Here is a 27,094-nt window from a genome sequence, read left to right as displayed (position 1 = left end):
AACTACCATCTTCACAGTTGTGACCAAAAATGTGTTTTGAGGAGTTTCAACTATTTCCACTTTCAACACTAAATTCTAATCAGTTCATTCTTGACTTCAAGTGGACATGTGTCCCATATCCAAAGCATTCCAATGGACGTATTACTGCGATATTGCATTCTGAAGAATGGGGCAAACATGAGGTCACGGTATTTGCATGACTGGTTACAGCGTGAGACATGTGAAACAAAGCCTCGAATGTAGCATCCATCCACAAATATCTATTACACGTTAATGTAAACCCAACACACAGCTGTGCAGTGACTCTTGCTTACAGTGTGCGCAGATAGTCACAGATACAAGGAGAACCGAAGGGTGAAATCTGCCACGCTGCATCAGTGCCAACGCTTCTATACAGCTCTGACGCTTCCCGCCCTCTTACTGTATGCTCTACCCCTGAGCCAGTGTCTCTGTGTGCATGTGGCATTAGCAGAAGACAATGAGCAAGTTAAAAGCATGAAACACGCTCAACATACACTCTCCATCTCTTGTCAATGCTTAATAACTTCCGTGTCGTGCGAGACATTCGCAGACACACCGAAACACACCTAAACAGACATGGGTGAGGGTTTCAGCTGGCCGGCGGTCCAGTGAAGCAGAATGCCTCGCCACCGACGGGGTTACTATGGCGACGTGACGTAAGGGATGAGACGCAGGATGGTAGGGGGGAGGCGCATGACATAACACGAAGTAACTCGCGCGCAAGCACCGACACACACAACCGTGACTAACCAAACTACGAGCGCATACTCTCAGATGTGCTGGGCAACACTGTCACTCACACAGGTAAACTCAGTCAACAGCCCCGGGCTCTTTACTGCACCACTTCCACTGGAGAGAAAGGAATGTCAGCTGCGTCGATCAGGATTATGTGAGCCAGGGTTGTTTCGATCAAGTTTGACCCGATTGGATTCAGATCTTTTAATATTTAGTTCCTGAGTCCTAATCCGATCATGAATAAACAAAAGTTCCTCCCCTGTAGATCAGCTTGTCTTCCTTGTCTTCTCCTAGAGTCAACTGGATTCGACTCCAGAGAAACTGAGTCTTCTGTATGTCTGGAAACATAGAGAACTGATAGAGAACTCTTGGAATCTCGAATATTGGAAATTTGATTGTGATGGTTCTCAGTCATCCATGACATATCTAAAAAAATAAGCTGAACTAGACTTGCTGGGTTTCTTGAATATATTTCAATCCAAGTAGCTTCTTCAGTTTCTAAGGACTGGAGGGGAGCTGGGGTTAAAACAGGAACATCTGTGTGTGGTGCCCAGCTGAAACTTGCATGACTAGTGTCTGATAATGACCAGATAGTTACCTGTAATTGGAGGAAACTGTTTTGATCCCGTTTTCCTTCCCCAATGATGGTACTCTTAATGACCCATTATTTCAGATGGGCAACACCCCCAGATGTTCTTAATAAAACCCCAACTCCACACCAGTCTGTTAGAACTGAAGCAGCTACTTGGATTTAATGCCTTCAAGAAACTCTACAGGTCCAGTTGCTCTTGTTTCAGCTTGTCTCTAGATACAGTGGCTGGAAGTTTATTTGTGCACTTTCAAGCTGCCCTTAAGGTAGGGTCGTTCTGAGCTTAATGACCTGATGATATTTCCACAAAACGTGCAAATTTAATGCCTGAAAAAGCCCTTAGGAGCAGCAGAATCATCTGTTTAGAAGACATTTACATGAATATAAATACAGTTACATGACTCATAGAAGCTTTAAAGAGCGCTCGAACAGTGAGCTGAAACACTTTAACATCAGACAATTGAACAGAAGCATATTGTTTAGTGGATGTCACAGAAACAATAGTGACAGCAACAGATAACTACACATAAATAGATGAAAGAACATAAGATGCTGTGTGCCTGCAGGATTCACACATCCCATGCATTGTAGATCTAGGCCAGCTGTCTGCACGAGTGTGTCTGTGTGCAACGTTTCAGGGGAATCTCGATCACCAAGGGAGCCGGGGTGAACCTCAAAAATATTCTTCCCATCTACGCCTTTGATATACTTTGATATATCTTTCTCTCCTCACTCCGCCGTACCCATCAATTCCCCCGTCTCTAACTAACACAGTGTCCTATATTGGCCAAAGCCCTGTCTATAGGTCCAAGCCGACCCCATAACGTCACATAACGTGGCCCACCCATCAGTCCTCACTGTCACGCTTAATTAGCTACTTCGTCTTCATTAGCGTCTTTTGGCAGGTGTGCATGGGTACGTATGCATACATGTGTACACATATGTGTGCTGCACATGAAGACAACAGGATGTGTTCCTGAGTGGAGCATGTGCCGTTGTGTGCACAAGAACGTCAGGGTTCTGTTTGAGTCCATGTATGTGCACACGTGTGCATGAGTGTTGGCTACAACCTTGTCCCTGGAGAGACAAGAATCAGGCCATGAGCACGTGGCTCATACTGTACAGTGTGATAATATGTTACACGTGAAACCAACATCCTTGGCTCTTCATCCTAGGACATACGATATGTAGGCTACTCTAATGTGTGTATAGAACATTAACGTTATACATACATAAAGAGGCTAATTTAATTACTCATTAGAATAACACATTACATATTCAACATTCCATGTACCCCCATGCTTTGGCTCCCAAGAAAAACACAGTAATATTATCTTAATATTAGTGTAGTTTTAGATTTAGATTTGATTGCCATTAGTTTATAGTTTATAAGTATCAAATAAAAGGAACATACACTGTGACCATACAGTGGTCTACTATCAGTGGTATCTCAAAATAGAACTGAAACATCAACCTCATAGTGCCATTAGAGGAAGAGTTGGGAATCACCAGAGACAGCCAGTGGTAATTGTCAGGATTTTTCATGCTGAACCAAATTCGTCAACCTCATATTCGCCCTTAAGGAAAAGAAAATGCATCTCCACAGTCTGCACAACCTTTCACAGCAAAATCTGTCCACCACCCCCATGTTTGATGGAGGGATGAGGTTCTGATGCTGGAATGATGCAGTGTTGGTTCATCTCATTTAAACCAAACTATTCTACTTTGGTCTCATCTGTCCACTAAACATTGTCCCAATAGTCTTCTGTCTTGTCCACATGATGTTTAGAAATGTTCTTCTTGGAGAGCAGTGTCTTTGTCCATCACACCATGGTTGTTCAGTGGATTCATCAACATTAACATTAGCCAATGAGAGAAAGGCCTTTAGCTGCTTAGAAGTTCCCCTGGGTTCCTTTGGGACCTCTCAGACTATTATGGAGTGATCTTTGTTGGTGGACCACTCCTGTGGAGGGGAACAGTCGTCTTCAATCTGTCTGATTGTGGAATATTTGTGGGTTCCAAACTCTTTCGAGATGGTTTTGGAAACTTTTCCAGCCTGATGAGCAACAACACTGAGACCAAGAACTAATCAGCAGAAGGCAGAAATGCACCAAAGTTGCACTTATTTTTCTTAAGAAATTTTATATAAAATGTTTTGTATTCATAATGTCCCTGTTCTTCTTTGAACTAAACAAAGGAAACCTTTTGGAGTTGTTGTTATTTACCAGTTATTATTCTGATACTGGTCCTCCCCCCTTGAGATCACACTGGGCTGTATGTGGCCCCTGAACTAAAATGAGTTAGCCCAGCACTGACCAAGACTGTGAACGTATTTAAATTAGAAAGACTGCTGCAGCCCCTCTTTCTTACAGTGGAGTCTCAGAATTAAAAATTAATTTGAGGTAATCCTGTCCCGCTGGTTTGCATTGGATCCTCACATGCTCAGAATTGCAGTTATTATCGGTATCGGTAGGATGGACCTGGCTTTTTTTGAAGCCAGGTCCATCCTTAGGAGTATGGAGTGTGCTGTCTTGGGGAAACATGCCTCAATACCTCAAGCTGGGACAAATATTGACTATCGTTAAACGCTGACTATCCGTACATGTGTTAACGTCGGCTACTCTAGCTACGTCGTGCAAACAGCGAAGGAACTGTAATTACTGCACTTTTACTCAATTTCACAGTAACTGCTGCAGGGTTCTGAGAGGAGTTCCTCAGAATCCAATGGGCACATTGTAGCCGGTCTGCAATACAGAGATTAAGCTTATCATCGTTGCCATCTCTTCTATTTGGAGCTGGTATGTTGCCTTTCATACTCTGGAAACACACCTTCGATAAAAGTAAAAGGTTTCTGTATTCTAGGATACACTGCACATCACTGGTCCACAAACCTGGCAGTACAGAATCTCTGCAATCACACAGCCAGGCTCTGGTTTGTGACCAGAAGAAAATGAGCAGTGGTGTTTCTTTCCTGCACACGGTGGATGTAAACTTACGCGTGCATGGCCGTGCAGCGATTCATGAATTCAGAGGGTTTAAATTGGAGCTCAAAAACACCAGTCCATTCTCAAAAACACAAAACCTCTCTCCTGTGACCTCAGAAACACTCCACACAGAGTTTACTCTTCCAGGCTGTGAAGCAATCAATGCACTGCTGCAAATCCTGTCATGCTGCCATCTGAAATTCAGAGACTCGCTGCTATCTGAGAGCACTCGGCTACAAGCGCTTAATATCTCAGACCAAGATCAGTGCAGGATTCAGGCATACTGCTGTGAACCGGTGCGTCACACACCTCATTCACTCTCGGGCTCACACACATACACAGACCTGCTAAGTCTCGCTGTGCGGCTGCCCATCAATAAGTCAATAGGACTATGAGTGGTTGGAATCACATGGCCCCATGTGTTTTAAGAAACTACAATCTCTGCAAAAGATTTGACAAATATGTCCTAGAGAGAACAAACTGCAAACGATGCTGCGTTAAGTGTACAGTGCTGCTTCTGTATATAAATGAATCCTGATAGTAGACAAAGAGAATCAAATAAATGAAACAGAAATATTATGCTTTGGTATTTCTTTATCCCAGAAAAGTATTTGTACATATCTGTGAGTTGCAGGTAAGTGAACCCTTGCACAGCAATAACATCAACTAAATGTTTCTGGTAACTGCTGATCAGTGGTCTACAGCAGCTTGGAGGAATTTTAGCCCATTCCTCAGAACAGAACCACTTCAGTTCTGAGATGTTGGTGGGTTTCCTCACATCAACTGCTTGCTTCAGGTCCTTCCACAACATTTCTATTGGATTAAGGTCAGGACTTTGACTTGGCCGTTCCTAAACATTCATCTTGTTCTTCTTTAACCGTTCTTTTGTAGAACCACTTGTGTTCTTGGTTCTCGTTGTCTTGCTGCATGACCCAATTTCTCTTCACATTCAGCTCATGGACAGATGTCCTGACATTTTCTTTTAGAGTTCACTGGTAGAATTCAGAATTCATTGGTCCATCAATGATGACAAGCCGTCCTGGTCCAGATGCAGCAGAACAGGCCCAAACCAGGACATTAGCACCCCCATGTTTGATGGAGGGATGAGGTTCTGATGCTGGAATGATGCAGTGTTGTTTCATCTCATTTAACCCATTTAGGCTAAATACTAGCCTGGGTGTTCCCATACTGCTTTGCGCGCGATTTCATTCTCGCTGCAAAAGCAGTCTGGAAACCATCGCCCATATTTTCTCCTGAGATAGGGAACCAATCACAGAACGGGGGGGGGCAGCAAGACGATGACGACGTCTATGCGCGACACCGAAGCTTGTAGTGTGTCAATCCAACATGGCAGCGGACCTAACGTTACCGTTCGATGCAGCCTTAGACAGTGTTTTAAGTAGCTTAGAACGCAAGTTTATTTTAAAAAAAGAGCAACGTTTGGCGTTGAAAGACTTCATTGCCAAGAAGGATGTGTTTGCTCTGCTACCAACAGGTTTTGGCTATGAATCGCGCGCAAGGCAGCATGGGAATTACCAGGCGCATTTGATAGACATTCGTAGCGCCCAATAAACGGCTCTAGGCATTTGTAAAACCACGCCTCAAATACGAGAAAATAAACACGTAGTTTCCAGACCAGCATCTCATTGAGATGTGCAGTCGCGTCAGCCAGGCTACCTAAATACTCTTCTGTAAACCCCCTCTCAAAACCTGAGGTTTTTCAAAATATGTCAACGCTTACTAAAACCTTAATTTCTCAGGCTCTGTAGCAGATAAAAACATGAGATAAAAAGCATTTGACAGCTTACTTCTTTGGCTTTCAACTTGACTGACTTGCTAGGGCATAATCTTCAAATGCATTTTTTTTTTAAATCAATAAACACCAAACATTTTTAAAATTTAGAAAATCAGTAAAGATCTATTTTTTCAATTACTTCGTCAATATCACTTCCTTCACTTGAGTCAGCCGTGACGGATCGCTAGCACGGTGTTTAAAATTTTCGACCAAAACATACTCCTCGTGTAGGCTTATTTCGACCAATCACAAAGCGTTTTATTAGTCACATGAGTTTAAAAAAAATCCCTAAGCATCTCTGTCACTCACCCCAAGAATATTTCAGCCAATCACAGTGCATATAATTGGCCATGTGCCTCGAAAAAGACGACAACGCTCAAAATGACACAGATGCGTTTGCCGGCCTTAATGGTAACTATGCATAGATGCGTGATCCTTGTCCAACTGATGTTGCTCAAACTGCAGACAGGCAGAAATGCTCTTTTTGGAGAGCAGTGTCTTTGTCCTTGCCACTGAAATGGTTTTGTAACCTTTTCCAGACTGATGAGCAACAACAACTCTTTTTCTGAGCCCCTCAGAAAGGTCCTTTCTCCGTTGCCATCATACATTTCCACAAACGAGTCGTGAGGATCAGACTGAGACAAATCTGATTTATTTAAATTAAACCAGGAACTGAACCACACCTGAGTCAAATCACATTGATGGAAACAGTAATGAACACAAAGACTCTGATTTGACCTTGAAATTAACTTGTAATTCTAGAGGTGCACCTCACAGATATGAAATATTTGCTCATTTTCTTGACTAAACAAATACCAAAGCATAATATTTTTGTTTCATTTGTATGACTGGGTTGTCTTTGTCTACTGGTACTGTACAGTACTATGTGCTAGGATGTGACATGCGCCTAAATAAAAGATCAAAATGTACAAAGTCCATCAGAAGGTTGATTAAATTGTCGTTTAATAAATGTGACAGTTTGTTAATGGTCTCATTAGCTGACACCGTCAGACGCTACTCCTGCTGTGACGGTGTAAGGGCCCTGTCATCGCTCACGATCTCCCTCGCCTCTCGCTCTCATCTCTCTTTCTGTCTGAAGATGTGGCCCTGGTGGGGGGCCTCTGAGGCCAGGCTCTCTGACCAGGGAAGGGAGATCATGAAGGGATTTAATGATACCACATCAATTTATGTGAGTGTGACTGACGGGAACATCATCAGAATTTAGGAATTGGAAATTAGAAAGGATTAGATGAGTCCTAATCTTACCCTCCAGTCTAGTATTTTGTCACAATGCCACAACACGGAAGAGAAAAAAACATCATGCTTTTTGCATAAAGACTCATGACATATGGAAAACCAATGGAGACAAATGGTAGCATAGTGAAAAAATAAAACATAATTGTAGTTCCAAGTGTTAGCAACCTTTGACCTGACTTAATAAAGGGAACACATTTTAGCTATTGAGGATGAACCCTTCTGAATTTCTGAACGTCAAACTGAAACTTATATGCACCTCTGTGCATTTTCACATTATATTTCTTTACAATCTGGAAAATATACACCATCAAATGGATGTTTTATCAGCCGGCAGAAGTTCCTCAATGCCGTTTAATGGATGACCAATATTGTATTACTTTTGCTGGAGAAGAACTGAGTTTTTTTGCCCAAATATTTTTTAGGATGTTTAGCCTTCGTGGGCTTTGATGATATTACTATCAGTGGAACATGATAATTTACTGTATGTTCTCAATTAATTGAGGGACAATAAGTTTATGTTTATGAATAAAAAAATATTTTGTGCATCTAATTCCTGAAAGATTCCTCAAAGTAGTCACTGTTTGACTTGATAACAGCTTTGCTCACTGCTACAACATCTTTACCAGATTCAAGAAATTGTGTTCCTTGTGTGTTCAAGACCTATCCTGCCATAGCTAGAGACAAATCTCATCAGAATATGAGTCTGGTAACACCTCATTTGGATTTCACTATGATTTCAACCAATGCAGAGAAAAAAACACCCCTCTATGCAATTGGATTGTGCTACAGCTAATTAGAGCCAACTCCACAACACTCAGTTTATGACTACAGTGCTGTTACTCTTCTGTCCATCGCCACATTAAGCCCTGCCCAAACGATCTGATTGGCCCAGTAGATCTTTTCCCAAGCAGGATGAGTTCCCAACGGAGAAACTCCAGAACGACTTTCCAGTAGAGCTGGTATGCAGGAAATAGCTCCAGTCTACTGTGGTAATCCTTATTATGAACCCAGTAAATTTTAAAATATTTAGAATATTTCTCCAAGTGCAGTCGCAAAAAAACATCAAAACAGTGTGGTGAAACGGTTCGCTCAAGAGGAGAATATCATTAGAGTTCATTAGAGCCTCATGCTCTCTAAAGGCTCTGAGTGATTTAGTGCTGGAACGAGGTGACCTGACCTAAACCCAACTGAGATAACTGTGCCGTGCATACATTATCACAGCAAAAGATGGCTGCTCTGAAAAGTCTCCAAGTCAAGAAAGATTTTGCTTTGCTTGTATTCACAGCTTTGACGTCCTGAATGTCGGAAAGTAGCAAAGATAATGAAAGTGGTTCATCCACTTCACCGAGGCTGAGGAAAACAACAAAGAAGAGGCAACAAACGAGCAGCAGATCAATCTCCAGGCTGATCCTATTTGTATTTTAATTCTGACCTTTTCCTGCAGACAAAGAACTGAATAAATCTGCTCTTTCTCGTGACCCTCAGCATATCAGCGCCTCTTTGGATGAGCAGTTCATTCTGCATATATGTCACACACAATAATCAACATGGTGTCACAGCGTGTGAAAGCGTTACATAGGTGCCATGTTTCTTATGTAACTCAAACGCACGTAATTCGAGGTGGATCCAGTCCCAGAAAGAAAGGAAATACATTCTCTCCTGCACTGGAACACAGGATGAAAAGTCAGAGCAGGAAAAAGTAAGTGCGTGTGTGAGAGAGAGAGGATGATTATCACTTGTGCAGAGATCTGACAACACACACACACACACATAATACACACATTTCAGTACAAATTGTCTCGTCAGTGCAGGAACGACTTCAGACAAGAGAGTTATGTAATCAGGTTGTATTTGCCGAAACTGCCCAAAAATGGACGGGGGTGGGGGTGGGGGTTGGCGGGGGGTGGACAGCGCATTCTCTGTGTGCATCCCACTGGAAGCGTGAGATGAAAAATGCACAAAAATGATCTCAGACCAGAGCAGTTGTATAATAACATGTTCCGTGTAGGTACTGTATGCGGACCAGAGCGCTCGGAGACGTCAAAACTAGATTTGCCTGTAATAAGCCAAACAAACAACAAGTTCATCTTTAATTCAAGAGACGCCCGTCTCAGTGGATCCAAACCAGGTCGTCTTAGTGAAGGAGTTTATAACCCAGCACAGAAGAGTCTGACAGGCTCATTCAGTTTTATACAACCAAACACAAAGACTGTTCTGAAGACTAGCAGAAACATTGTAATGAATTTCTGGGTCTCTATATGCTCGTATCACACTACACTAGAACGTTATCCACATGCCCATGGGGGACAAACTTCTAATCAGTCAGATTTAAATAGAAAGGCTTCTGGCTGCCAGACTGCCTGCTAAACAGTGGCTTCTCTCACTGAAGAGCAGGCGGCAGATAAGGACAAAGTTTCATTCATTATCTTTCCGGTGAGGAGATATTCTTAGTATAATTTGTCTTTCTTATCTCTGCCACAATAAGCTCCTCTTCATCTGCCTGACACAAAGAGACAAAAACCGACACACGCAGATGGTTAAATTTCGCCGGAGTCATCCGAGAGCATGATTAATCTGATCGGAGTAATTAAAAGCGTAATGGGTTCCTCTGGCCCCGCTAAGTGCAGGTGAATAGCACTGTGATTGTGTTTGCATTGTTCAGAGGAACAAAGGAGCCCTGCAGGCTAATCGCTGCAGGAGAGCTCAATCACAGATCCCACTGTGTCATCATCAGCCAACAAGAGCCACTCAGAGAATTCAGAGACGAAGAACATGGATTTAAATGGGTAGGGGGCTGTGAGCTTAGGTCTCTGAAGAGAACAACTGTATATTTATCTAATTAAGGAGGAAATGACAATGCTGATTATTGTTCCAACATTGTTGATGAGGGCGTTCTTGTCCTCAAGAACATACCTTTCTTGTATTTCCCGTATTTTTGCTGCAGTTCACAACACAAAGTGATATTTAGAGGCAGCATCGATACGAACTAATATAAACAGACTGAACCTTCTGCTTGGTGTCTGTTCTATTTGAGGTAACTTCAATTACACTGACAGTAGACGATGGCTCCAATATGGATGTGTCTGCAAAACTAAAGCTTCTACAGCATGGGTGCTTCAGACAGATCATCAACGCAGCATTAAAGATCTAAAAAAATCTCTTAAGTTTCAAGATGGGCACCCAAGAGCTAATGTCACCACACCAGTCTGTGCAATGTGGTCACACTCCACAGGCCTTTCTGTTCCTGGGTTATGGCTTGAATAATGACAAGATAAGTGTTTCTGCAGAACATTATAGTGTCACCGTGAAGCTGACGTTCTGGAAATAGACGTCATTGCTTTGTCATTTTATTATGTTATGATATTTCTTCACAACTAACATAACATTCGCATTCAGTGACCTTTGACAACCATGTTTCAAACAACGACTGTGACAAAAAAATATTCGTCAACGACCACAAGACGCTGACGATCTGCAACTAATATCTGATGATCAAACCTATGAGGAAACGTTAACGAGACGAGACGGAACTAGAATGCTGTTTGAAGCTAGCTATGAAGTTAAAGAAGTCTCCTCTAAGTACTTTTTTAAGTCGCTGTTTTGGGCTAGATGAAGATATTGCCTTCTGCTGACTCTGCTAGTTTTGAAGAAGTAGAAGTTCGACGCCAATAACGATTACGAGGTGTTAGCTCTAAGAAGTCAGTGGCGTCATCTGGCTGACATTTATATAGAACAGCCTTTTGTATTTATTTGTATTTAGTGTGATGGTAAACAGCTGTCTTAACATCAATATCGAGTCAACGTGTTGAGCATTTTGCGAACAACATGGAGGGATGCCCTGGCTCTCTGAGCCACTGCTGTTTCATTAAAGTGCATCCTTATCTGCATTTCATTCCACTCTGAGTGTCTCATTATGAAAGTGCATCCTTGAAACCCTATTATGTACAATAACTCTCATCACCTTGGTTTATAGTCTATTAACGTGACTCTGTTTTCCTCTTTGAACCTGTCTTACAACATTATGTAGTCATCTATAGCATCTAACCTACATCTCACAGCATAATGACTCTCGGACACAGAGCGTTTGGGGGAAACAGCAAGTCTGTTTAATTTCTAATGTGCAGGGAGGGACTCCTCTGTACAGAGACAGAATGTAGAGGGCCGGTGAGAGGTATGGCGGGTCTTTGCCAAGCTCATCAATCATATAGCTTAATGAGGACTCTTTCAGGGCTCCTCTATATATAGCTGCAGGTCCACGGGTCAGCTTGAGATAGCAGTGGGACATGACTTTAAGCCCTATATGAAAATTGGACCACAACAGGACTGTGGTTGGCTAATAAAAAAAGAGGTCAGCGATTTAAAGGCTTCCAGTATGGTGATTAAAAACATGTTGTTGTTTTAATCAGGTAGAAAATGTACCACTATATGTATAGTTGAAAAATGATTGGGGCCTGTTGGTTCTAGCTTTCTAGCTGAAAGTGGGTATTTTCTGCTTTAAATTAGGGACGTCCTGATTGGTATCGGGCCGATTCAGGAATTTTTAAAATGACTGAATTGGTTCAGTATCAATAAGGCTGATCTTTTGTAGTTATTTATTTTAGATTTGCCATAAACCAAAACCACATCCCTTTAGCGTCAACACTTCTTTGTCGTCTTCCGTTTTAGTGGCAGTTGGCTGCCAAAACTGAGTGCGCTGTGTATTTCCTGTGACTGGAAAATGAAGTCAGTCAGACAGAAAGTGGAAAGTTGAGGTTGTAGCAGGAGATGATCATTCAATACTACCAACTTGATTCAAGCCCATTTATTGGACTGATTACAGTTCAGGGATCTAGGAGAATACAAGGAAGATAAGAAAAGCCTTTATGAATCGCCAGATGAGGAACTTTGTGTATTTAAGATCGGACTGGGACTCGGATCAGTCGATACTGAATATGATTTAATATGATTCAAACAACCTTAATCGGCCGTATCCGCTCAGCATTAAATCCCGCCAGACTACAGGATATTTCAACAATGCATGAAAGTGCTAAGTCTTCAACTGAGTCACATGCTAATGGTGATTAGCAGCTCGCTGTGCAACAATGAGACAGTCAACGGTGGAGAAAAGGGAGACACGAAGGACGGAAGCAAGTGAGGAAAGAACGGAGGAATAAATGAAGAGAAAGAAAGACGACAACAGCAGGTCCGCAGCATCTTACACATTGGTCACACTCCTCCTCAGGGATGGAGCCCTCTGTTCTACTCCTCTTTCCTCTTTCATCTGTCTCTCCGAGCCAAGCCAGGATCCCAGAATACACATGGTGGGTGCTAAAATAGGCTGCGAGCCGGGTGATGAATTAGCCAGGGCGTATTTGGGGAGCAAGGGAGCGACGGTGAGCGAGCAAAAAGATTAGAGGGAGAGCAACAGGGAGTGAGAGATAGAAAATAGCTCCTAATGTTTAATCACAGCCAGATCTAATGGCGTACATGGCCCACAGACACAGACTCAGTGACCCTTGCTTAGATATGCTCATCCATCATAAGTGAGCTCTGGACGTGTTTGTGTGTCTGATTTTATTATGGACACATGAGAACGGTCGCTGGGGGCTTGAGGGGGGACATTCAGGAGACAAGGACGCACACCTACAAAATCTCCAAGTCTTCAGGTGAGGTAAATGAGACGATAGCTGCTTTCCTTCTTCAGTAGCCTTTAAATTTGGACAAAACACGCTGTTTAAACTACATTACAGCATACTAGACAATGTCACACTATAGTAAACCAGCCTGTATTAAACTAAGTTAAAGAACTTGTTAAAGGAAATTTAAATAGCAAAGGGGATAGTAAGTAGGAAATTACCATAAACCTATAAATCATTAAAGTAGTCCACAAAATAAAGCAAAACTAAAGCAACGAAAGCAGAATATGCAGAACGGATACAGCAAAGTACTGATAACTGCAGTTACAGTTTGTATTATATCCATATGTGCAGTATCTATATTTACCAATACCGATCTTTTAATACTCAGTATCGGGCGATCTGAGTCCCGACCCGGTCTTAAATAAACCTTTTTCTTATGTTACTTATTCTCCTAGATCACATGTGCATTGTGCAACTGGATTCAGTCCAATAAATCTTTCTGTCAAAGTTAATGTAGTGTGGAGAGGGTAGCTGGTACCTTGTGTTCTCTACTCCAGAAATGTTCTGGTCATCCAACGCTGCCTTTTAAACGTTCAGTGTTTGTTGTTAACGATCACCCACTACCCCCTTGTCAAACATCCACGTGCATGCATCATATATAAATTTCTGTCTGACTGACTTCATCTTACGGAGTAAAGTTCTTCCACACAACAGACATGTTTAGTCGCGTGATTTTCTTCTTCTTCTACTTTGATTTTTGGCAGGTTTGATGTTAGCCAACCACCACTGAATAATAAGAGGAGGAAGACATTTTGACGCTACAGCGACGTGGTTTTGGTTTATGTCAGACCTAAAATAAATAAGTACAAAAGATCAGGATTGACTGAAGCCCGATATTGACCGGATCATTTTTAAAATGCCTGTATCGTCCACGATACCGAGCAGGACATCTCTGATATATACAGTACTTTTCTTATTTCACCAGAGCTGCTTCATTGAATACGTGATCAAGAATGTTTGCACAAAACTGGATCAATCAAACTTTTGCTGTAACATTTCAGTCTGAACCAATAGCCGACCAACCCCGGATAGCATAACATAACATAACATAGCAGCACTTTAATAAAGGTAAGTTACTGAACCAGACTTTAAAAAGATTTGAAATGCTGAAATCACATCCCTGCCAGTTCATTTTGAACAGGTTCTTGGTACATCGCCCCTGCAATCTATACTCGTTCAAGCGCCGTCATTTGCGCATGAATATTCATGCACAGTGTTTTTGCAGTCAAGTGTGAATTTGATGCAATCTGAGCAGATTGTAATGATTTGAATCACAGCAACCTTCTGCAGTTTGTAGAGTCATCTCCATGAAGGTACATTCGTTTACACGGGGTTGATTTTTCTCATAAAACTAACCTCTGTGCCACCGAGTCCAACTGTACCTTGTATTGTGATTTCAATTATAAAAGGCGACTGTAGCTACAAGGCAGATATAGTAAATAAATCCTTCTGTATCAGTTTTGGTGTTGAATGGAGGTAAAGATGCTGGGGAACCCAGAGGATGGAGGGGACAATAAGGATTTGCTGTGCACAAATATGTCTGTGTTGTATGTGTTTGTGGTCCTGCTGCAGCAGCAATGACAAAAGTGTGGACCTTTCACCCACACATTGACACAATGAGAGAATAGGAGCTTTGAGTGACTCGCACCTGCACCTCATTGGTCTGAAGATGAAACAACAGAAAATGCTGACATCTCGTTCAGTCCACAATGACACGTTGCAGCCTCTGCAGACCACCATCTGACCTGATTGACCTGTTTTGTTTGTTTTTTTAACTTTCATCGTGCATGACAAGGGTTAGGGTTAGGGTTAAAAGGTTTAGTCCCAATCCAGTCATCGAGGCGGTAGACTAATATAGCAACAATGCTCTGAAACATGTGCTGTTGAGTACAAACAGGAAGGTACTTCATCACTCATTAATGCCATTAATCCAAGGAGAAAAGAATCTTTAGCCCTATTTGCACGGGATTAGTTTAACCTAGGGGCGTCATGTGATTTAGGAATTGCCACCCTTATGTCTGTGTTTCGCGTGGCAGTAAAATTTACTCTCCATGGTTTTGATGGCTCTGCTACTTTCAGCTTCACTCCACTATGTCGGAATATAATATATCCACTATGTCGGTAATATGCGACATTTCATAGCTATACACTTTGGACAAGTTTAGTTACTTTGCAAATATGTTTTTTTAAATACACCATGATCTGATGAACTCATTAATGCTTGACTTAACACAATCCAACACATCCAAATATACTGCCACACATTTCACCCATCTCATCATCCTTTGCACTAGAGATGGGCGATATGGACTAAAAATTTTATCCCGATAATTTCTGGTATTTATCTGCTCCGCATCAGACTTTTTAACCCCTTCATGCCTAGTGTCGCGAATTCGCGACGCACTGTTTCCGTTCAGACTGCAGCCGAAATAACACATGTACTACTCCAATGTCAGTTTGTGCACATTCAAAAAATTCCTAGGAACCTTTTGCAAGCACTAGTTTCTCGTAGGACCGGTCGGAGTGGTAAGCAAAAATACAAATATTTCATTTCTCTATATAATTGAAAAATCAATTCAGGCGTTAAGGGGTTAAAACCAAACCAGATAATGGAGGTGGAGCCTCGTTTAGGAACGAGCTCCTCGCTGCCCGGCGTATCTGCTCCGCCATTGTCAATTTGTCAATATTCCATACGTGTTGGGCTGCGAGTGTGTCGCGCACATATATACGTCAACAATGGGAATTTATCGTTTTTATCGCGGGATGACATATTCTTATCGTGGGGAATGTTTTTGACAATATATCGTAAACGATGAAATATCACACATCCCTACTTTGCACCCTTACATCTGTCCAAACTTTGATTTATAACACAGCCTTCATAATTCTTCAGTGAAAAGTGGTGGGAAAAAAAAAAAGATGTGATTCAAACTAAATCATTAAATAAATAAAAACACGATTCCCAAAATAGCAGAGATGCCAATTTGCACTGGATTATATATATTTTTTTTTATCACAGGACCTCTGTGTTAGGAGAAACATTAAATAAATTAAGGACATGGTCACTTCACACGGGATTAAGATCACAGACATTATTACACATTACCAGAGGTCCAAAGGTAAAACTAGTCCCATGCCAATAGGACTTTTGAAGCTGTTTCTCTCATGTTGCGGTGATGAATACGTGAGTGAAACATCAGATCCTGAAGAAGTAAAACATTCCACATATTTGTTGTAAAGTATTTCCAGTACATTGAGCTTCTACACAACCTTTAACATCATAGAAAGTATGTTTTCAGAATTTCAGCGTAAACTTTGATTTACTTACTAGCACAGATGTCAATGGGACAGGGTTTTAAATGAGGTTTTCTTACTTCAGGAACAGAAACGAGGACTAATATTGGCCTCAAAGCACACACCATCCGGTGGAAGGCTCGAACAAGCTTCTGTGGTTTAACACTGGACAAAAATAAAGGTGTCTATTCTCAGTACAGAACACTCCTTTCACTTTACAGAGTTATTTAATTCTGCGTCTCCTTGATGCAGAGCTCCAGTCGTTCACATCTGTGGCTGCTCGCGGTCACAGCCTTGAATAGCGCTGCAACGGCGGGCTGCGTAACAAGAGTGTACATTCAGTCAGAGAAGAGGACAACAAGATTCTCAGCTATTCGACCCAGAGAGAAGACGGGCCCCATTAGGAGCTCAGCTTGTTACAAGGACTCAGAGCCCATCAAAACCCCGGACTCGCTGTCACAAAGCCTGGAGAATGAAGCCTCTGTAATGAAGTGCAACACGACCGCCAGATCAAGAAGGGTGCATGGTGGAGAACAGACAGAGTGAGAGAAGAAAGAAGGGGAAAACAAAAGAGAAAGGAAGAATGGAGCAGATGCAATCAAATCTATTGAGAGAAAAACAGAGAGGAAAAATCCATAAATTGTAGTCCCTGGTGAACGCCAGCGGGCCATTTGCACCTCATATTCTGACAGTTTCATTCATCACACACACACATACATACACACACACTTCCTTCCTGTCATGTAGATACTGTACTCTCTTCATTTTACAGCAGTTTAGAGCACAGCAGTGCGTGATTTCCTGTGAAGTGAAACATTAACGCTCTAAAAGGGCTGCGTGCAGACTTGTGTGTGGATAACCCGCCGACGTGCATGTATTAAATGGCGCACAAGTGCAAGGATGAGGTCAGTTCATCCACGCTTTGCCCAGTCAATCACGGCAAAGTGGAGAGGTTAATCCGCGTGTTCCTGCCATGCCTGCCTTTCTGCGTACTCGCTCACGCAGACGCAGTGTTTCTGTCCTCAAGAACAACTGACGGGAGTTTGTTTGACTCTGGGTTTTACCCTGCCGACACACTCCAAGCTTCCCCGATTAAACGATTGTGTTCGATGTGTCGTTTGTTGGGACAACCAATATGCAGAAGCTGTGGTTTGTAAAAACAAAGCAGTAGGCCTAAATGTTATTTTTTTTTTGTTTTAGCAAAACAACAATCCGATAGCATGCTCGTGGAACATTTGGTATTTTTGGTAGAGACCAAAACATGAGGCTTTTATGACATAGCCAGACACACAACGGATTGATAACTAGGGATGTCCCGATCACTATCAAGTCCATTGGATCATTTTTCAAAAGATCGGATCAGTATCAGGCTTCACCCAAGCCTGATCTTTCCTAGTTATTTATTTTAGCTCTGCCATAAACCGAAACCACATCCCTGTAGCGTCTTAGTCCCCTTCGTTGGCTACCATCAAAGTCGCCAAAAAAATCGAAGAAGAAGCAAAATCACGTGACTGAACATGTCTGCTGTGTGGAAGAACTTCACTCTGGAAAACGAAGTCAGTCAGACAGAAATCTGTACCTTGGCTCCAGAAAACCTTTCTTCAGAAATGTTCTGGTCATCCAACGCTGCCATAAACTCCCTAACCCTCTCTGGAAGATTTTTCTCCTTGATGCCGTCTCCAGGAAACTTTTCTCTTCTTTTAAACGTTCAGTGTTTGTTGTTGTTGTTTGGGTGCAGCCTTTGACTGAGTGAACTATTCTGTTGAGTCCAAATCAAGTTGGTAGTATTGAATGATGATCTCCTACTACCACTTCAAAAGACATTCACATCGTGCTCAGTCAGATCCACATGAGTGTCATCTCAATGCTGCCTCGGTGGATGCATACATACGCTTTCTAGTGACTACAGAAGGCTGTGAATACCTAGGACACATTAAAGCATGACTTGCTAACAACTGGTACTACGCAAACATCAGATATATAAACATAAGGGGATTTATTTAACATTTTCAGTCTGCCATATTCTACATGTTGCGTGTTTAGGCTACCTCTTAAGTTCCTCTTGGCTCTGTTGTTTTTTTTTGATCATCTATCCCCCTGGTGCCAGTGACATTAACCACAAAAGGAACTGCTGCTCCCCTCTGGGCGGAGCTTTAAATGTGTGACTGACAGGTCCATTAATTAGTCAGCTGGACTTGAGAAAATGCCGACAGAGCTGCGGAGATAAGCGGCCCACAAGGAGGAATATTTAGTTCCACTGGATGCCGGTACAGAAGCTCGTTATGAACTGAAAGCTGCATCCAGATTGTAAGAAAAGCATCAAAAACAGAAAGATCTTTTACCGTAAAGGCAGAACGTACGTGTGCATGTTAGCTTGGCAGCCAGGTCCTATGGGTGTATTCTGTTAACACTTAAGGATGTTTGCCTCAAGTGAATTACAATGTGTGGTTAAGTCAGGCCAGTCATTGTTAATTAGAGAAGTATCAAGTTCCACTTCCTTCTTTCTATGAGGCCCTGCTTTGTGTTCCCATACACAGTCATGTTGTTATATGAACTCTTGATACCAGTAATGATGCAATGTAAGAGTTTTCGTAGAGGCCTGTGAATTATCACCCACAGTTTCCCTCAAGTCTTACGAGCATTTTTAGCATCTCTGGGTCGTTTCAGACCTGCGTCCTGAGTAATCCAATCACAAGTATACAGCTTTAAGTGTGTTCATACCTGGCATTAAAATGCATTCCACCATACTGTACGTCTCAGGTCAGCACTCAGAGTGCTGCTGTCTCTAATAGATCGCTACTGTTGTTTCAGAACCACAAACAGCCATTTGTTATCACATTCATTTGAGGGTGTGATACAGACTCTGGAACGAGCTGTAAAGTCTCTGTGACTCAGTGACACCACGCTCACACGTTAAATTAGTATTTGATTATTTATCTCCACTCCGACGTTGGTTATTTTAGAGACTCGCACAAAGCTTGGATTAAAACTGAAACCCTGGAAGCTCATTTATCTGGTAATAAAAGGTAAGTACAAATGCCACCACTTGCCAGAACTGGTGTAGCTCCTTGTATAACTTTGCACATAAGTTTGTTTTGAAGAGTTGCAGCAGGTAAAAAAAAAAAAAAACGCCTATAAATGTACATGTTCCTATGGGAAATATTTGTATATATTTTTGCTATATTTCAGTTTTACCTTTATACGTTCATATTTGCAACCTACATTTACTTTTTAAGTTCCAAAACAGTCTATTGAGCATGTTTGAGGCTTTTATTGCATTAGTATATTTTTTCCTATTTGGATTTGTTGGTTTTTGTGTATTTCTGGGCCCAATATGTTAATAAAGTATAGCTTTATTAACATATTGATATGCAGAGACTGTTGATGTTTTTAAAAAGAGGCTCAAGACCCACCTTTTCAACCAGGCTTTTAATTGATTCTCTTACCCATTTTACAGTTTTAGTTTTAGTCCCTCAGTTTTTAGCAATTTTTAGTTTTTAGTAGTTTTTATCAGACTTTTTATCATTTCCTTTTCTATTTTTATTTTAATTATATGTTATAACTACATGTTTTAATTTTATGAGCTGAAAAGCATTTTATCTATATTGGTCAATTTTGTCCTGGAGGGCTCTGCACCTTGGTGTGGGGCCTCCTGTCTGCCTGGGTCGGGGCTGTCTCTATGGCGGTGCTCCCTGCAGTCGTGGGCTGGAGGCCCTCTCGGTGTGGTCGGCCCCCAAAGGTAGCTTTCTCCTTGCTCCAGGTCTCGGTGCCCGGCCATGTCTTTCTCGTGTGGGTGTGTGTGGGGCGTGTGTGTGTGTGTGTGTGTGTGTGTGTGTGTGTGTGTGTGTTGGGGGGGGGGGGGGGGGGGGGGGATGTGTGTGTCTCGTGTCTCTGTGTTTTTATGGGGGTGGGAGGGTTGGATTTTTTGTTTTGTTTTGTTTTTGCTGTTTTTAGCCTCTGTGAGGCACTTTGTATTGCCTTTAAAATGCATGAAGAGTGCCATATAAATAAATTTGATTTGATTTGATTTGACTTAAAGTGAAAAAAACTTGCATCGCTTCTGCTGTTTCACGTTTTGTTGTTGCACTTGGGGATGAGATAAAGATTTTGGAACAAGCTGTAAAGTCTCTTTCACTCACAACAGGACACTCGCATATTACATTAGCATTTGACTAGTTTCCTCCACCCTGACGTTGGTTATTTTGAATTTAACAGTACATTTTGTCTATTCGGATTTGATGTTTTTGTGCATTTTTTGGGACCAATATGTTAATAAAGTAGGTTAAAGTGAAAACATAATTATCAGATAGGTGAGGCTGTGCTGAAAAGAAAATGTTGCCAAACATGGGTATGGTAAACATTTTTTTACGTATTTAAAAAGGTTAAAAACAGAGAGTGTTTCTTATCAGACCCTAATAAGTCTCAATCCGTGTGCTAATGTGGTTTCAGGGAGCACGTTTTAAATTTTTAGAGTGTTTTAGAGAGACATCTGCTCGGTGCGCTGTCACTCTTCATCTTCCTCTACCTCCAAGCTCCATATTTCTCATTCCTTCACTATCACCCGCAAACATACGCTCACATGGAACTGTGTCTAATTCGGCTGCATCTGGGTCAGCCTGTGTGAACGGAGAGCAACACTCCTTCAGTCTGAGCCAGGCTCTCTGCTTTCTCTATCCATCCATTTGTCCCTTCACTTCCATACTCTCTCTCTCTCTCTCTCAATCATCCCCTCCATCTAGTGTTCACAATGCTCTCATCTTGTCCCTCTCTCCCTCCATTTCGCAGGCACTCAGCTCTCATTTTGGTCTATCCCCCTGTAGCCGTAACCTTTTTGCCCTTCCTAGCATCGCAGGCATGCAGCACCTTTTTTCTTCTGCCTTCTTTCTCTCTCTCTCTCTCTCTCTCTCTCTCTCTCTCTCCTTGTATCATCAGAGCACAGTCTCCTAAACCCTGCTCACAGAATTTGTTCGGGCACAGCTCGCCTGTTTGCTGACTTATTTATTTTGCAGTCTTGTATCTGCGTCATTGTTTCTCTGTGAAATTCGGTAACCTGCTGTGTTTGCCGAGGCACACTCAGCTCAGCCAAAGTGACTTTTCTTACTATAAACGAGTGGATATCAATTTGCAACACTCGCAGTTACGACGTCCCGTTTTCCTCCCCCTAAGTTCTTCGATTACTCTTTTTTTGTCTTTAAAATTCAGGGCTTTTCTGACGTTCTTAAACTGATACTGCCACAACATTATGACCAATGACAGGAGAAGTGATAACTCAGTGTTCTGCTGGGAAACTTTTGGACCTGGCATTCATTGGTGTGGATGTTACTTAGACATGTAGCACCCACCTAGACCAGACCAGGCACCCCCACCCCATAGTAATGACACTCCTTGATGGCAGCAGTCCTCCCCAGCAGGATGCAGCCACAACGCTTTAGGAACAACTCAAAACAAGGTGGCCTCCAAATTCACTAGATCCCAAACTGATCAAGTATCTGTGGGATGATCCACAGAGGCCCCTCCCCTCAAAGGTCCCCCCACTAACAACAGTGTGCTGCCAGACACCACAGGACACCCTCAGAAGGCCCATGTCCAATCTCTGATGAGTCACCTGCACAATATTAGGAAGGTGGTTGTAATCTGGAAAATACAAGAGGTATAAAATAACAAATTATCTTACACCCCTTGGAAGTAAAACAAAAAGGCTAGGCACGGAAAAGTCTGTCTTCCAACTAAGATTAATGTGTACAATGTTTATTTCTAGCTTTAACTTTAACACTTTCATTTTTCCTTTGAAATAAATCTGACGTGCTGCAATGTGACTGTGTTCTCCCTGATATCAGCAATTAGCTTGACGTCGTGGTGAAGCCGAATCCTCCTTTAATTTGATTTGCAGGGAAAGCTTTTTTTTTTTTGGTCCGCTGCTCTCATTAGAAGCCGCTTTGATTAAAATGCCTGAAATGCTAAATGCGTTGTTAGTTTGGACTTTTGAAGCAGCAGCAGCAGCAGCCGTCGTCTGCTGAGGTTCAGGTCGGAGAGGGAAGGAGCGCTCACATAGCAGGAGTCTGAGCTGCCTCCTCTTCATCCTCACACTTCCAACCTTGCACCTGCTCTCTGACTCATAATCACCTTTGCTCCCGTCCTCACTTCATCCACTTCAGCTTGGACAACCCCACCCCACCCTAACCTCCCCCCTCTCCACTGCAGTCCTGGCCTCACCTTTTCTCTCCTCCCGCCTTCCTGCCTTCCCCAACCGTCCCTCTTCATCTCACTTTCTCCTTCACGTCTTCCCTCCTCTTCCCACAATCACTGCCACCGCTGTCCTCGCTTGCTCCCACTTTCCCTTTTCACATCACCCCACACTGTCTCCTCATCCTCCTCCTCCTCCTCCTCCTCCTCCTCCTCCTCCTCTCCCTCCACTCTTGTCTCTTTTCCTTTTTGTCTAATTCTGCTCTCAGGTCCCGAGGCTTTGTCGGCGCAAAGTGCTCCGTCTGTGCTCCTCGGCTATCGTGCAAAGAGAAGAGGACCAGCGGACGAGAGCTTTAAGTTATGTAATGAGATCATCTGGAGACTAATGCTGTATACCAGATATACCAAGCAGCCATTAGTGGCGGCTTCTCTATAGCATGACCATTTGTCTGGTCGGTGCACATGTCTTTTAGGGTTGCCGTATATATGTATATGGTGGAGGGGCTCAGAGATAAAGCATTAAAACTGGCAGAGAACAGCAGCTGCAACACGTGTTTCTTTGTACTGGTAATCCTTAATGCCGCCCATAATGCTTTTGTCCTTTGTGGGTCTGGCCTTGACTTGGGATATACCGGGATATCGGAATCGGGGCAGATCCAGGCTTCAACCAAGCCCAAGCTTTTGTTGTTATTTATTTTAGGTCTGCCATAAAGCATGGTTAGCGTCGACGCTGCCAAAAAACCCAGAAGAAGGCGACTTCTTCTTTGAGGATTGGCAGCTTTGATGCTAACCAACCTCCACCAAACAAGAAGAAGAAGAAGAAGAAGAACCAAAATCAGGTGACTAAACATGTCTGTCAGTCAGAAATTTGTAAATTGTCCAATGTGGATGTTTGGTGAGGTGGTAGTAGGAGATCATCATTCAATACTACCACCTTAATTCACCAGCAAAAAGAAAATTTAACTAAACAGAAGACATGGAGTCCAGTCAATGAATATTAACAACAAACATTGAATGTTTAAAAGAAAAGTTTCCTGGAGACAGCGCCAAGGAGAAAAATCTTCCAGAGAGGGTTAGGGAGTTTATGGCAGCGTTGGATGACCAGACCATTTCTGGAGTAGAGAACACAAGGTACCAGCTACCCTCTCCACGAGATAAAAATGTGATGTCCAGTGTCCTTATTTTTTTTACTGCCCACAATTTTGTCGTCTTTTTGTGGCGCAAAACCATTCTCTCGAGAGTTCTAACAAGAAGACATAGGAAAAATGTCTACCCAAGGATTTTATGAATCATTATCAGATCTTTCTGCTCAGGTGGATGGGCTAAACTAATTCCTAAATTCCTTGTCTCTGTGTACACACACACACACAAATATATATGTATACCCAGTACACAGCAAATAAAGCTGATTTTATTTGATTCTATTTGAAAAAGACGGTCGATCCAGAGTCCCAGGTGGCAGAGGTGAGCAGCCATTACTCTGAATGACAGACCCCGCCGTATTCCCCATTAAAACAGCTGCCGTGACTCAGAAACACGCCCGTGTAGGTGTCTGTTTTCTGTTGTCTGTTTTCTCGGCCCGACAAACGTCTGTGCAGAGCTCGACGCGAGGAAGCAGTTTTTACATCCATCTGCTGAATTTGTGACATCTCAAACTGTTTGGAAGCCAGTCTCAGTTCTGTAAGCAACTTATAAAAATAAAAATAAGCCAGTCGTACATGCTTTCAGGCCAACACGTGTACAGAGAGGATGGAGAGGTCTTGTGTCTGGCATAAATATAATTCATAATTCAAAGCAGTCACTTTAAATATCTTGTTCTGAAATAACCGAGGCCAACAGTCCAACCTGAAAACACAGAAAAATCCATAAATTCAATCGCCTCATGTCTTGGGAAATTTCACGCATGTCTTCTTGAAGTGAAAAATGTGCCACTGATGATCATTGCTTGCCCATTTGAGACATCTGGCATTCTGCTAATGCCTCCGTCGTCATTTCACATTCACCAAAAATAGAAGCCTCAGCTCGCTATCGAAAGTCAGTGAGTCATCAGTCGCCAGGTTAGTGAACAATTAGCAGTAAATGTAGAAACCACGTTGAATGTGCTAAAGCAGGGGGAACAAGCAGACACGAGGAGAAACTGTGTTTCAGCACTAGTGTTTGGTTTAAGTCCTGATCAAATGCCGACTTGACCATCAGTGAGACCTACTTGGCAAAAGCCACCAAAACACTGGCTGAGCTCAGAGCTGGTGGTCAGATAAAGCTGCTCCAAACTCTGACAGCTTTGATTATGGCCTGGAAGAGTCCTGATAATCAATGAGCATCCCTGTCGGCCACGGTAAGCCTGTGAAGTAGGGAAGTCCCGATCGGTACTCAGGGCCGATCCGGGCATTTTAAAAATGATCGGATCAGATCGGTCGCTGCAGATATACGATGGAGGGGCTCACAGATAACATGAGCAGTAACACGTGTTTCTTTGTGCTGGTAATCCAGCCGCCTATAATGCTTTTGTCCTTCGTGGGCCGGTATCAGCGCCGATCCAGGAATTTTTAAAATGATCTGATTTTGGGATTCAGCCGAGCCTGATCTTTTGTAGTCATTTATTTCAGGCGTGCCATGAACCAAAACCACGTCCCTGTAGCATCAAAACACCTTCTTCCTCTTCGTTGCCAAAGATGCCAAACAAAAAGAAGACGGCTTCTTCTGATTTAGTGGCGACTGGTTAGGGTCAAAGGTGCCAAAAAACAAAGAAGAAGAGGAACCAAAATCATGTGACTAACCATGTCTGCTGTATGGAAGACCTTCTGTCTGGCTGACTTTATTTTCCAGAGTAAATTATGCAATGTGGATGTTTAGTGAGATGGTAGTAGGAGATCGTCACCAATACTACCACCTTGATTCAACGACTCAGACAGAGGCTGCACCTAAAGTTTCCTGGAGACAGCGTCAAGGAGAAACATCTTCCAGAGAGGGTTAGGGAGTTTATGGCAGCGTTGGATGACCAGAACATTTCTGGAGTAGAGAACACAAGGTACCAGCTACCCTCTCCACACGACATTAACTTTGACAGAAAGATTTATTGGACTGAATCCAGTCAACTCTAGGAGGAGACGAGGAAAGACTTTAGGAATCTACACGGGACCAACTTTAGGACATTTCAAGATCAGATCGGGACTCGGATCGCCCGATACACAATATTAAAAGATCATATAGGTTCTGGAGGAAAAAAAAAAACCTTGATCAGGACATCCTTAAATGTGTAAAGTGTACTTTAATTAATCAACCTGTGTTTGAGAGTGCAGCGCTCCAGCTTGTCATTGACTCAATGTCATCGGTGTCCACAGAACAAACAGACGGCGGCGCAGGTACACTCAGATCAACTTGTGAAACGCGCTGTGCCCGTTGCAGCCACGAGAGATGTGGTAGATTTCTGTTAAGTAATCCAGGCACCACAGAGCAGCGCAGTCACCCCTAATTCCTGCAGGATTATTAGTTACAGATGTTGAGCTGAGCTACAAGGAGGCGTTCTTGTTGTTGTTTTGTTCTTCACTTTACTGATGTGGGCAGATGTAGTTAAACGCAACCCAACTACATAAATAAAAAATAATTAAAAAAAACTGATATATCTGCAGTTAATCCTGGTGGCGTCTATGTTTCCTTTCAGTTTATAGACTTGCTGCACACTAGATTCATCTACAGACTTCCTATCCTCAGGAAATGACTTTAAATTCCATGTGTTTCTGTTTTATTTCTCCTGCAGCCTTCCTGTGGATGATCCCTTCTAACAGACAGCACCAAAATAAAAAATAAAAAGCAAAAAATACAGAAATATGTAAATGTCAGTGGGTTTCTCTGCTTTCTAACAGCCTGTTGTTCCTGCTGGAAACACAAACTCCAAACAGAAGCATGCTGGTTCAGGCTGGCAGGGCATAAAAACCCTGTCAGGGTCTAAACTGCTCCTCACCTGCTCTGTGAGCCACAGACTGCAGCCCCGCGACGAGCCCGAGCAGCGCCCCCGCAAAGCACATCTGGACGCCGAACAACTCCTTTCGCTTTCTCCGCCTGGCTTTGCTCCTCCGCCGGTTCATCATCACCATCATCACTCCTCCTCCGCCTCCTGCTCCGGCTCCTCCGTCGCCGGTCGACTCCGGCATCCCTTCGACCACCACGCGGGCCATGGCGCTCTTCTCTCGGCGAGCGATCCGGCGGAAACCTCCCCCCGGTGGTGGTGACTGAGGTACGAGGAAACTGGAGCGAGCAGGCGGGGACTGAGAGGTGCGCGGTGCGGGCACTGAACTTACCCGACGGGAGAGGAGATATGACCGGGCTGTCGGTGGCTCCGTGAAGCCGGCCGGGGTGCATAGGAGAGACACATCCGGTTTTACGTTTCAAAGTAAAAGCATCATCATCCTACTGTATTATTGGTTATATTTTACATCCTTGGTTTATTATCCAAGATATAATATAGATTTATTTATTCGATGGTTGCAAATAAATCTAATAATTTATTTAAAAAATATTGACAAAATACACGAGATTGAAACTAAACATAGGATGAGAA

General features: G+C 42.7%; 1 protein-coding gene across 1 annotated transcript in view; it reads right to left on the bottom strand.

Annotated features, from left to right (window-relative positions):
* Nucleotides 1-26,830, bottom strand: part of slc24a3 (solute carrier family 24 member 3) — a gene marked incomplete at its 3' end in the record, with an annotated part of 70,153 nt that extends 43,323 nt beyond the window's left edge. Inside the window, exon 1 of the mRNA XM_084561464.1 lies at nt 26,498-26,830. Coding sequence (XP_084417590.1) covers nt 26,498-26,711 — 214 coding nt within the window. The 5' untranslated portion in view covers nt 26,712-26,830. The remainder of the gene's footprint in view (nt 1-26,497) is intronic.
* Between the last annotated feature and the right edge of the window lie 264 nt (nt 26,831-27,094).

The sequence above is a fragment of the Chelon labrosus genome, assembly GCF_963514085.1.
Source record: "Chelon labrosus genome assembly, chromosome: 15".
NCBI lineage: Eukaryota > Metazoa > Chordata > Actinopteri > Mugiliformes > Mugilidae > Chelon > Chelon labrosus.
Note: the sequence above shows the minus strand (reverse complement) of the source record. Positions and strands in the feature narration are given on the sequence as shown.